Genomic DNA, 12,577 nt, shown 5'->3' with positions numbered 1-12,577 from the left:
TTTAATATACCAAACGCAACAGCTAGGCCTCAATTGTTCAGTTGTGTCTCTTTTATAGACCATTTCAGATAGAGAAGGGGGTGAGCAAAGAGTGGAAAGTGATCGGCACACAGAGGACGTAACTGCACCACTGCTTACTCCTTCTGAAATTCCCTCTATAAATGCTGCCTGGCCAACTTTTACCCATGCAAGGCTTGTACCGTTTTTGTCACTAATTAATGTCTGGGATCCATCCCAGGAGACAGGTTAGATTTGCAGGTGTGAAATTCCCCCTGTTCCTACTATAATTCTTCTGAATCATGGCTGTCACATTAGCTTTTCTCCACGGTCCTGGCACCTCTCCTATTGCCCACAAGGAAAACCAACGCCATCATTTAGAAAATAAATATCCTCCTGTCCTCTGATAAAAGAAAACAAACAAACCTGACTCTATGAACCCTATTCACTGAGGTTTAACACTATGTAACAGACAGAGTAGTGTCATGTCTGCCAAACGGCAATCTGGTATTGTCCATACCGCCTACAGATTATTCCAGACGAGATTCCAACAGGGATTCTCCCAGTCTGCTGGTGTTCAGACACTTTAGTGACAGAGGCCATCTAAGCATATAGATAGATTAGACCAGGGGTAGGCAACCTATGGCACCAAAGGCAGCACGCGAGCTGATTTTCAGGGGCACTCACACTGCCCGGGTCCTGGCCTCCAGTCTGGGGGCTCTGCATTTTAATTTAATTTTAAATGAAGCTTCTTAAACATTTTAAAAACCTTATTTACTTTACATACAACAATAGTTTAGTTATATATTATAGACACATAGAAAGAGACCTTCTAAAAACGTTAAAATGTAATACTGGCACATGAAACCTTAAATTAGAGTGAAATAAATGAAGACTCGGCACACCACTTCTGAAAGGTTGCCGACCCCTGGATTAGACAAAGACTAGACATGTCAAATGTTTTCCCCCTACTGGCGGTAGGGGTCTTAAAAGCAAATTTCTCTGTGCGTGTCTTCTGAGCTTCCTCTCCTTTTGGGAGCAGCACAAAGGACCAGATCCCATCCTTGTTGCTAATTGCTGGCCAGACACTAGCAAAAGCTCAGTCAACTAGCAGTCACCCAGCTGGTAGACATATCCTGCATGTTCCCCCAGCAGAGGTCCCAGCTCAGGATTTTGTGGGCAGAAGCAATATGATAGTATCACGCTCACGGGAGCTAGAAGGCAGCTGCTTTCTGGCAGATCTAGGAAGAGTTTAAGCTGTCTCTCTTCTGGAAGTCACTCTTTGCAGATTTTTGGCAAAATTCACCCCCTTCAGCTCTGACCTACCCCATTTATGCGTGGATTTGACTGTATGGTGGTAACATCTTATTTAACAACCATTGGCTTTTAATCAATATAAAACCAATCCCACAGGGTGTTGAGCACCATCAACACCCATTGACTTAAATGTGAGTTGACAATGCTCCATTGTTCACAGAAGACACCTGGCTACATCTTATTATAAAATCTAAAGAGAGGCATTCATTCGCAGCAGCTATTGCATTGAGTCAATGTCATTTGATAATTAAATTGGTATTTCTGCTGGTTTAGATCGTGTTATGTAGGCATATCTATCACTGCAGAAGTACGCTGTTTACATTATTTTTATAGCACTACTCAATCCCCACCACCCATACACCACCGCAAAATTTACATAGTATCCTAGGACAGGCCTCTCCGGGATTGAGGAAGTTTAATTACAAAACTGCATTTTAATTGATTGCTGCTGGAATAATTACAAGCAGCACCATTCTGAGCAATGGCGACCACTCTGTTTGTCAACAAAAAGGGATTTTTAATTCAACATACAATAATTGTTTAATTAAATCACATTTAGATCCTCATTTGAGAACATTAAAATGTGTGTCTTACTTCCTGCCTCTAAAAAGGTAATTTGAGAGATGAAGAGCAAGGTACAGAAGCACTATATGCACATGGGTATCTCAAGCAAACAAACAAAATCATTCGTGTGTAGTTAGTCCTTTATATATTATTATTGCTATCAAATTATCTTGGCATTATAGGTAAGAACCTAATCAAATAATGAGAGATCAGGACAGAGCTCTTCTTAATTGGTTCTGCTATGTAGTTTTACAACACTAACCCATTCCTCATGTTTTCATTTTCTAAAGTATCACTGATTTTATTAATAGTATTATTAGTCCAGTAGCAGTACCCATTCAGGATCACCCAATCAGCGATGGGCACTGTACACGCACAGATGGAGAATGATATCATGAAGTATTATGGTCTGGATTTTCAGCCTTCAGCCTCCACGCACATGCAGCTGAAAATTCATGCACTTTGCATGTGCAAACACCTGCATGCCATGCCACGAATGCTAATGCTTGTGTCCATCCTTTAAATTGCCCGGTACCTAGGCACACACAAAGGCTAACCTTTGCACCAACAAAAACCCATTGGCTCCAGTGGGTGATAGGGGTGCAAATGCTAATACTTTGCAGCCATTGCTCAGTAATGTGGGGCTGTAACAGCTCATATCCTTGGCACAGGGGAGATCTGTAACACACACTCACCAGCAGGTTACTCACGCATCAATGAAGACCTAGTAGAAGCCTAGCTGAAAATTTACCTTCAGTAGGGGCAGGCTCAGTGCAAACCTCTTGTACACAACTCGGTTATTGCCCTTTGATCCCTGACTACAATACTTGTGTTCAGCCTGGTCCTCCACTTGGCTATGCAGTTGTAGCTGAGTCCTAAGCTGCAGCACTCTGCAGTTCCAGGAGCTGGCATTTCGCACAATTCTACCAATACCGCTCAGGTCTGAGCTGCAGTAGCTCCTGCTGAGCGGACACGGACCGTCAGTCCCAACACAAAGTACGTGGTGGGTTTTCTGATGCAGACAAAGCTCACTGGAGACCACAACATTCATTTCCAATTATGACCACAGCCAGAATCTGCGCTCGGGACTCTGAAGGTGACTGGAAAGTTCTATATCACCTTTTGGGCCACTGAATTCCAGTACAAACCCTGCTGCTATATAGTATCACCCTTTTGCCCTTTATACTAACCTTTCACTGGAATATACTTCTGTTGTCAGGTGGGCTGTAACATTAGTATTCTCCCAAAATAACTCACTCTTTGATAAAAGATGTACAAATACAGCTGCTGCCATCTGAGCTGTAGGAAATCTCCTTTAACTAATGACAGTGGTCGGTCCCACATTCTCCCTGTAAACCAGCCATGTGGGGGCTATGTAACACACACTGACACAAACACAAAGCCAATACATTACCCTATGTCTTGTGGGTCAGAGTTAAGATGGTTATTAGAATGTGCCCAGTGAATTTCCGCATGCCAGTATGGTTATTAACCACATGCATGAAATGAGAGGTTATTGGATATTAATTTAAATTACAGTCACTGGTTATTTTCATAGATCCATAAGGCTTAGAGGATTTTTTTAAAATGTCATGTTCTTCTTACAGGGTTAGGATAAGGGGGTTAAAGTTCTTACAGTACATACCTTTAAGTTAACCAATGTCTTTGAGTTGGAATATTCAATATAGGTCTGCAACAGCATAAATGTCAACTCAGATGCATTAAAAATCACAAGATTATTGCTGTGCTGTATCGTCGCTGACTGATAGCCTGGCAACCAGTTGCAGCAGACTGATATTCCACCTGGTTTATTGCCTTTAGGGACACTAGGTCATAATTGTCAATCCAACATCCTCACTGATGTGCAGGCTCTGTGCATCAATACTGTTTTCATATCACTGTTACCTGCCACATCACCAGGGGTGACTGGTTACATCCTGTAGAGTGAATTCACCAATTGTTGTAACAGAGCTTATCCATCCTTACTGGGTAAACAGTTCTATGGCAGGTAGAGTAGACAGTGTCACAAACGGTGGATGAAATGCATTTTGCAAGCTGTCCTCTTGCACCAGGCCCTCATGCTGCTACCTTGTTAGTGCCTCACATGCTACCTAGCTTGGCTTCGTACTTCTGCAGCGACCGCCGACTCTTAATACTTATTTTGCATTTAGAATTGCCACGAGAACACTGGTGAGGGTGGCAGACTGAATTCTAGCATGAGGCAGGGCTGCAGGCGTCTGATCTATTAGTTTACTCAGGTCCCATGTTAGACTCCTTGGTACATGAAGCACCATAGACAGAGCATTTGGAGATGCAGGTAATTCAAGTTAGAGAAACAGTGGCATCTTCTGTATCTCCATGGGAACAAAGAATCTGTATCTTTAGTCGGTAACATGTATATTATTTTCTAAAAATGATAGGTCCACCAAGCACTTGGGGATTTTATTCACCACAAATAAAGGGATCTTTGCTCTTCCACCCTGCAGATGTCTAGGCTTGGCACTCAGGAGGGGAATTCACCAGGAGATCACAGCCTACTTTCAGGCTAGATGACTGGATTAACTCCCTTTTTGTGCCTGCAAAACAAATGCTGCTTCCCATAGCCTTGGAGAACAGACTTTGGGAAGCTTTTAATTAAAAAAAAAAAAAGGGAGACTAAATGAAGTTGGATTGCGTGGAGCGCTTTGTCTGTCTGATCTAGGACAACGTGTCCTACATAAAACTTAAATATAACATCCAGCCAGTGAAGCTTTCCATCTCTTTGGGGGGGCCGCTCACTTTCTTTTAGCCTTTGTCAGCCTACATCCCCCTGTGTACTAATGATACAGGGTTTCCTAAGCGTGAATAGTCCCACGGTCCTGCTGTCATCACTAATGGCTGTTGAGTAAACACAGTCATCAGGGACAGGTGTACAGAGGGAGGAGGACTGAAGATCAGACACAGTATTCTGTGGGACAGTCTTGCACCTGAGATCAGATTCCACTGGTCCTGCTTAGCTACCTGCTACCAGATCAGGAATGGACAAGCCCAAATGCAGCCCATAATCCTCTCCTGGGTAGGTTGTATCCCCCTTTGACAAATATCAGAGGGATCTGTCTTTTTCTTATACTTTGGCAATGCTTGTTTAGCTTGTTCTGCCAATAAAGTCTCATTGAATTGACCTGAAATAGTTTTTTTCTGGCTTGATGGAAGCCTACCAGTTGGCTCAGAGAGGACTATTAAGGAAAATAAAAAATCTTTACAGTAGTCATTAGCTACTACAGTGAAAAAGAGGCCAAATTATTACCTCTCTCTCTTTTTTTTTAGCGCTGTCTGAAGAATTCCAGGATTTCAAAACCTTCCGTTTGAAGACCTCACAACAGAAACACGTAACCCTCCTTCCTCCAAAGAAACACTTTGTTAATTCTTCTGCTTGTACGTATTGGGTTATTTGTCCAAGAGAACATCCCCCCACGTCCATTTCTTAGCAGAGGAGAACAGTTTGTATCCATATCAATCTGGCTAGCCACATGACTAAACTGCAGAGAGGGTGTTTCAGTGAATCAAAAGGATACTACAAACGTTAGCCAATAACAATGCACCAGGAATCACAAAAAGAAGGCTTTTTTCTATCCCTCCAGTCCCTACTGCCAGTCCTTAAATACACACACGGATTGAAAGCGACGAGTATAACACTGGATCAAATGAAAGAATTCTTTGTGCATCAAGTCACAACAGGCTCTAGTCTCTCTAACAAAGCACTGGGCTGCACAATACAAAGAGGTGAGCCCTGCAGTATTCCCATTTTGAACTGCGGGTTTTTTTCCTCCATTCCTTTTGTTACTGCTAATCCTGATATTACCTGGCGATACATTCGTTTTGCTCCTGGCCACCCCACATAACGAGAAGCCGTCCAATAGGCTGCGTTCTTTAGTAACATGCAGCTAAGCCATATTCATCGTTCTGCTGAGGTAGTTCTCAGAAACACTTTTATGGCACTGGTAATTCCGGCAGAATTTGAAACCAGACCTCTCCCCTTTTTCTCATTATTGGGCACGTCCCTCATTTTAATCCAGCCTCTGTTTGCATCTAGCACCCTTTTTACAGCTGTCTGTTACTTCCACCAGAAATGCTGCCTGGCTAACCTGAGGCTAGAGAAAGAGATGTTCTGTTAAGTAACCCATTCCACACCCAGAAGTGGGGTCTGTGTCACATCAGGGCTATGACAAACATGGGAGCGAGAACTGAAACGAAACCCCAACATGAAAAGTGGGGGAGCGATTAAGAAACAGAGAGTAACTGCAAGGTTTTCACATAGCACTTTAAAATAATCCACAGAGAAAATGTAAGACATCTGGTGAACAATTGCAGAGATACCTAATGCCCAAGTCTTGAAACAAACCAAACAGAATCAGAAATCTCTTGTACAGAGTTTCTTTACGTGGAGCTGATGGAGGATTTCAAGTTGGGAGCAAGAGCCCCTCTACATACATCCCTCACTTCAGATGAAAAACTAGCCAGGATGAAAGCCACAAAAGAGAGAGAGAGTGTGGAAAACCGTTACTTACAGGTGTATGTCATTTCAAAGCTGTCGCTAATATTCACAATGTCAATCTGGGGAAGCAGTTTAGGGGGTTCTGTGAGCTGAGACAATGCAAACCTAAAAGCCGCATGTTCCTGGGACTGCTGATTAGGAAATAATCCCCCTAGAGAGAAAAAACAAAACAAAGCAAAGGTCTTAAATGCATCCACATTGCAAGGCTCGTTTGTTACAACCAGTCTGTTGACAGGAAGCTACTGCTTCCCAGCTCAAGGAATGCTACTCGCATGCAGCTAAACTCCATAGCTTCCCAGTAGGTGAGAAACAAGGGGGTATGTGCTTAGGCATCTTTTGTAGCGGGTGCCTTATGTCAGACACGTAGCAAAAATATGCCAGCTCACACATTTCCCTCGGCCTGGCAGGGGCTAGGATGGGATTGAGCCAATTGATTTGGGGTGAGGAACAAGAACTGAAGTGCTGCCAGGATATCCTCATGCGGAGAACAGCGTCTCTCTACGCCCCCGTAACCAGTGGAGAACAGCACCCGTCTGTAGGCCCACGTTTGATTCTGCCCCCCCCGACTCTCCACAAACAGCCCAATGGATTCAAATGCGCTACTCTACTCAAGGAGTAAAGTGCTACTCGGAAGGAGTAAGGCCGGCAGAATCAGACCAGGAATGAATAATAATTGGTGGCTGGGGACTGAGGGAAGAGGAACTCCTAAGACGGTTGTTGTAAAGGCGGAGAATTAAGCCTTCTTGGCAGGCCACCTGCTGCTAAGCAGGGATGAAGTTTGCTGCACCGAGAAGACCAGCATTTTGTTTAACAGGTGACAACAGACAAAGCCTGCAAGACCAGTCAAAAATCTGACCATGAAGGGATTTGCCCACTGACATGATTGCCAGGATCCCAGGCAAGCCCTGGAATTATAGTACAAGGTAGCAAATCGGATAGGACTTGCCAGACTGGATCAGACCCAAGATCCATCTAGCCCAGCGTCCTGTCTCTGACAGTGGCCAGCACCAGCGGCCTCAGGGGAAGTTGTAAGAGACCTTGTAGTAGGCATTAATGGAATAACCTGACCCCAGGGAAAGTTTGCTTCTGACTCCCAATATTTAGAGGTCAGTTTATGCTCCAGAGCATGAGGGTTTAGATTCCTTCTAAACTCTTATTTTAATATTTACTGTTATACAGCTGGGTTTTCTTGCTGTCCTTACAAATGTAAAAGGGAGTCTTATTATCCTTATTGACGAGTCAGGAAAGGAAGCACAGAGAGATATAGTGACTAATGGAATGAAAAGAAAAAGGTCTATTGATTAATTACAACTTTCTCGAGCAGACTGCTTGGAAAATCAGCAAGGAACCAGCAGCGCAGAGAACTGCCCACTGGCAGGAAAAGCACTTTGCACATTTTCAACACAGATTATATCTCCTACTAGTGTGGAGGGGGCATTTGCGCACCAAAAAAAAAAAAATCATGCCTAAGTGTTGCTGCCAAAGGAAAACCAACCTGCCAGTATGCATCCATCCATCTTTTTTTTTTTTAAAGGGGAAAAAAGCTTGAGATGTCGAATAAATCCTGAGCCGGGGGTGAGTGGCTGGGAGGGGAAGTGAAGGGGAAAGCAAGAAGCATAAACAGCAATAAATGCACCAATTGTGCAGCTGGACCAACCCAGGAGTTGCTCTAACTCACTGGCTTAGCAAACGGTTGGCATTACAAAGAGAGGGGTGATGGAAAGGGACCTATGCACAAGGGAGAGAGAGGAGCGGAGATGTGGTACCCAACTGCATCTAATAAAATGATAATAAATAATAATAAGGTGGGGGAGGGATGAGAGAAGCGGTGACATTATGGAATGGGGGAGGGCGAGAGACAAAGACATGGGGAATTGCCAGTACTAAAGGAAAGCAAGTGGAACGGAATGAAAACAGATTTGAATGCAACATCCTCCTAGACTAGCTCTGGCCTTATTCTTTCACAACAAACAACAACAACCACCGAGATGGTCTAGTGTTGTTTCCTCCGCCAGGTACTCCACCTCCAGACATGAGAAACCTTGCCAAAAATAAAAGGCAATAGGTGCTTTTTTAACTACCCCGCTCCCCGTCTCTTTCCCCCCCCCCCCCTCCCCACATGCAGAGCACCAGCCCTGGTATTTTTCTTAGCAAACGAACAAACAGGTTTTTTTGCTTCCTCCATTTCCGAGGCACTTTTTGGTGCAGGCACTGATTTCCCCCCTGGAAGAATTGATACATCTCTGCTATTATGATCCCTTCGGCAGCCTACACAGCTCTAGCCACATCAAAATCCACCCTGCCTATCGCACAGATACACATTCTTTCTTTGCAAGCGAAGGGAATGAATTGGTCAGATCCCCCCCCGCCGCTTGCCAGGGAAAGTCGCTCACAAATAGAACCACAGCTCCGAAGCATCTCAAACTCACCTATCTGGATATTGTTGGGGAAATTGGCCCCTAACACCGTCCCTAGGAAACTGGTGCAGAAGAAGGCAAAAATGTGCTGCATATTCCCTTTTGCATTGGCGAAAAAGAACCTCAGTTCCAAGCATAGATTTGGTTTTTTCCCCTCTCTAGTCTCTTTCTCTCTCTCTCCTCCCTTCTGCTATGCCTTCTGTATTGTGCAGCTCTTTCTCTTGGAATCCAGCGTTTAGACGGCTGCCTTAACACCAACTGACAGCAGGATTAACTGAGCACTGAGAGAAAGAAAGAGAAACCCTTCCTCATCCCCCCTCCGCGCGCACACACACACACACACTGTGCCCTTCCCTCATGCTAATTTCCCTCTCCTAGTTGGAGCTCAACAGCTGGGCTAAAGCCTTTCCCCACCCCCATTTCAGTCTCTTCCTCTGGGGTCCCCTGCATTGTCCGTTGAGGGCAATTCACACAATGTTTCCCTAAATTAACCTTCTCCTCCCCCCCCATTTTGGCACTGGGTATAAAAAAACGTGCAAATGAGGAGGTGGCAAGGTCCAACAGAGAAAGGTCTCAACTCTACAGTCTTAGATCGATAGCTTTTTGAGCTGGGTGGCCCTTGGGATCCAGATCTAATTGCTACACACCAGTCACTACAGCCCAGTTCCTTAACACAATCGAGGGGGAAGTACCCTGGAAATCTCCCTTAAGGGGAAAAAATAATGTCAGAGTGACAGGCAGAAGACATGCCTGTGGATGAAAAGAAGGTTCTCTTGATCTTTCCTGCTGAGTTTCCAATACTCTTTCTCTGCCCATGGTTAACCTATTCTTCCCATTTCAGTGTGTGCTGATGCATTTTATTCCTGTGCTCATTGTGGAGGAATTCATGCTAGCACAGTCAGGTGGGCGTGCTGGAATAGCTAGGAGGATATTGCTGCCTGAGTTATTATGTGAGTCGTTTTGCAGGGATTCTGTGGAAGGTTTAGGCTATTTTACCATTAACAGCTTTGCTTTTTTAACTTTGGTCCAGTTTCGTATTTAGAAACATTTAGGACAGAGGCATTTATTTTGTAAACACAAATCCATGTACCAGCTAAAGGATCCAGCCAGGATCAGGTCTCCTTTGGGCCAGGGGCTGCACATACACTAGGTGAAAGGGGACGACTGCCTTGAGGAGTTAACAGACCAGACAGACAAAGAGTTGGAGGGGAAACAGGAACCAAGAGGGGAAGTAGCTAGTCCAGCAGATCAGTGCCAGAGCCAGAAATGGAACCCAGGTATCCTGAGTCCCAGCTCAGTATCCTGTTCCCAAGACCACACTGCCTTTTGCGGTGCAATACTGCTTATCCGGTGTGGAACAAGAGTTAAATAAATTACCAGAAGACAGCCGGGTTCCCTTCCAGGTTAAGGTCACAAGTCAAATTAGTTTCACCGTCTCTTCTGAAGAGATGGATGCGATTAAGGTGGGGAACACGTACATTGAATATCCAAGCTTCCAGAGAGTGATATGTATTAGGGCTGGTCTACACTGAAAAGTTACATCAACATAGCTACATCTCACTAGGGTGTGAAAAATCCACACCCCTGACCGACATAGTGAAGCCATCCTAACCCCTGATGTAGAGAGGGCAAGGAAGAATTCTTCCGTCGACCTAGCTACCACCTCTTGGGGAGGTGGAGTGCCTCCAGTGATGGGAGAAACCCTCCCAGCGCTGTAGTACACGTCTATGCTGACGTGCTACAGCGGTGCACCTGCCGGTACACTGCTACAGGGTTTTGAGTGTAGACATAACCTTGGAGTGTGGAGCTGGTGGAAGCCCCATCATTTGGGACATAGCACTAGGAAATGCACTGCAGGGAGCAGTAGTGCACTGGTATGGAAAGACGGACTGGATGATCTAATAGGGTTTCTCTATCTCCAGTTTCTGTAATAGGCCTTCTGTTGGAATCTGGTAAAGAACTGGCCTGTGATATAACCTCCTAGAAATATTGTCATGATATAGAGACAGCTCACACCCACCCAGTGAAGGTGAAAGCCCTCTCCCAACTCTTCAAGACACTCACGTTAATGCTCTTGGGGTGGACAACCAAGGTGCAGGTGAGGCATCGGAACAGAATAAAGGTAGGGCAGATGGTAGCTCCACAGACCCTCTGTGGCTGCTACCTCAGCTGGTGGTTTATAGTCACCGATTCCTGTCCCTTGGGCCCAGAGACTATATCCTGACCCTTCCCCAGGCAGAGCCCATTGAGTAGCGGTAGCTCCATACTTCTGCTGCAGGAGGGACCTCTGCAGGCCCTACTCTAATGGGCACATTTTTCCCTAAAAGAACAGAGTGCAACTTCAGTTTTGCACAAAGCCATTCACACACTCCAAGTATGCCCCGATGCTTTACAAACCCTGGCAGTCCAATCACTCCAGGGGCAAACATGGCAGCGACTAACTATTCAGCAAGATCTCACACTTGGGTTTGGGCACAGGCCCCTGTGCTAATGAGAAAGGGAATCTTGTTCAGAGCACAACAGATCATATCATCTCTTTGTGAGAAGAGTCCTGGGGTCTTCCTCCCGGGCAGGGAAGGAGAGCAGAATAGAACTGAACAGAACATTAATTGATCGCTAAAAGCACGATCCTGTTATATACTAAGCACTCCGGTCCCAGTCCAGCAAAGCACCTACACAGCTGTCTAACTGTAACCATGGGACTAGTCCCGTTGATTTCAATGGGAGTACTCGGCTGCTTTAACAGTGAAGCACCTGCTGCTTAAGTGCTTTGCTGAATGAAGGCCCGTGTGCTTTGTATGATCAAGCCCCAGTATCCTCATCCTGCGTCAGAACATGGATCGTTCGCCCATGGAGCATTCCACTGAGCTCAGTAGGACACTACATGTGTAAATAGGAGGACTGAATTTCAGGATTGGGGCCAAAAAGGGCAGCTTCTGCCTCTGTGCAAGCAAGAAGAGTTCGCTCTAGAAACCCAAGTCTCTGATTTATTTTTCCCCCAAGCCATCCGAGACAGAGGAAACATCTGATTACTCCGGCCAGAGTCAAGGCTCATTTACAGCAATCGCTCAACTGTTTGGTGGTGAGAGGCAGATGGACAAGAGGAGAGCCTACCCTGTTTGTTGCTGTTTGAGTCGCATATAACAAATTTACGTCTGCAGTGTTTGGGTGGCACCTTAATCAGATTTCCATCTCTTTTTCCTGCACAGTTTAAGCACTGCTGCTCAGAAGCTAAACTAACATCCTGAAAGGTTTTACAGTTTTCTGCTTCCCACCCAAATCTTAATAGAAAATACCATGTTTATAATCTGAAGAGAGGTGCTGAGGGATAATCAATTGCCTAGAATGCTATAGGAGGAATGCTGCATGCTTTCAAAATGTCCCAGCACATGTTGCGGTAACAACAATAGTATTAGTAGTAACCGTAAGAATATACCAGAATAATTTGCATTTGCATTTATTAATACTGTTGCATTTGTCCACAAAGTTCATGAAGTCCTTTACAGGCCAGATATATAGGCTGCATGACACCAACCAGAATGTAGAAATTTGGCCAATTATTTTAATATTGTATTGTTTTTCCTTTTCCATGCAGATAGTAATATTTTATCCCGAGTTCATTGTCCCTAGGCTTGGAAGGGTTAGATTTTTGTCAGTAAACGTTGATAAACATTGATTATGCTCTATACACAAGCCAAGGAAAAAATAGTTCCATCAATATTGATCGAAATTTAGAGATAGACAAAGT

The 12,577-nt window shown here is 44.7% G+C and overlaps 1 protein-coding gene across 2 annotated transcripts in view; it reads right to left on the bottom strand.

Moving 5' to 3' along the window:
• Nucleotides 1-8,957, bottom strand: part of GRIA1 (glutamate ionotropic receptor AMPA type subunit 1) — a 160,790-nt gene extending 151,833 nt beyond the window's left edge. For both annotated transcript variants that reach the window (XM_045028034.1, XM_045028033.1), the window contains exons 1-2: nt 8,842-8,957; nt 6,426-6,563 (exon numbers count right to left, since the gene is read on the bottom strand). In XM_045028034.1, the coding sequence (XP_044883969.1) occupies nt 6,426-6,563; nt 8,842-8,923 (220 nt within the window). In that variant the 5' untranslated portion in view covers nt 8,924-8,957. The remainder of the gene's footprint in view (nt 1-6,425; nt 6,564-8,841) is intronic.
• Between the last annotated feature and the right edge of the window lie 3,620 nt (nt 8,958-12,577).

Source organism: Mauremys mutica, chromosome 8 (assembly GCF_020497125.1).
Source record: "Mauremys mutica isolate MM-2020 ecotype Southern chromosome 8, ASM2049712v1, whole genome shotgun sequence".
Lineage (NCBI taxonomy): Eukaryota > Metazoa > Chordata > Testudines > Geoemydidae > Mauremys > Mauremys mutica.
The sequence above is the reverse complement of the archived record's forward strand: the minus strand, read 5'-3'. Positions and strand labels throughout refer to the sequence as shown.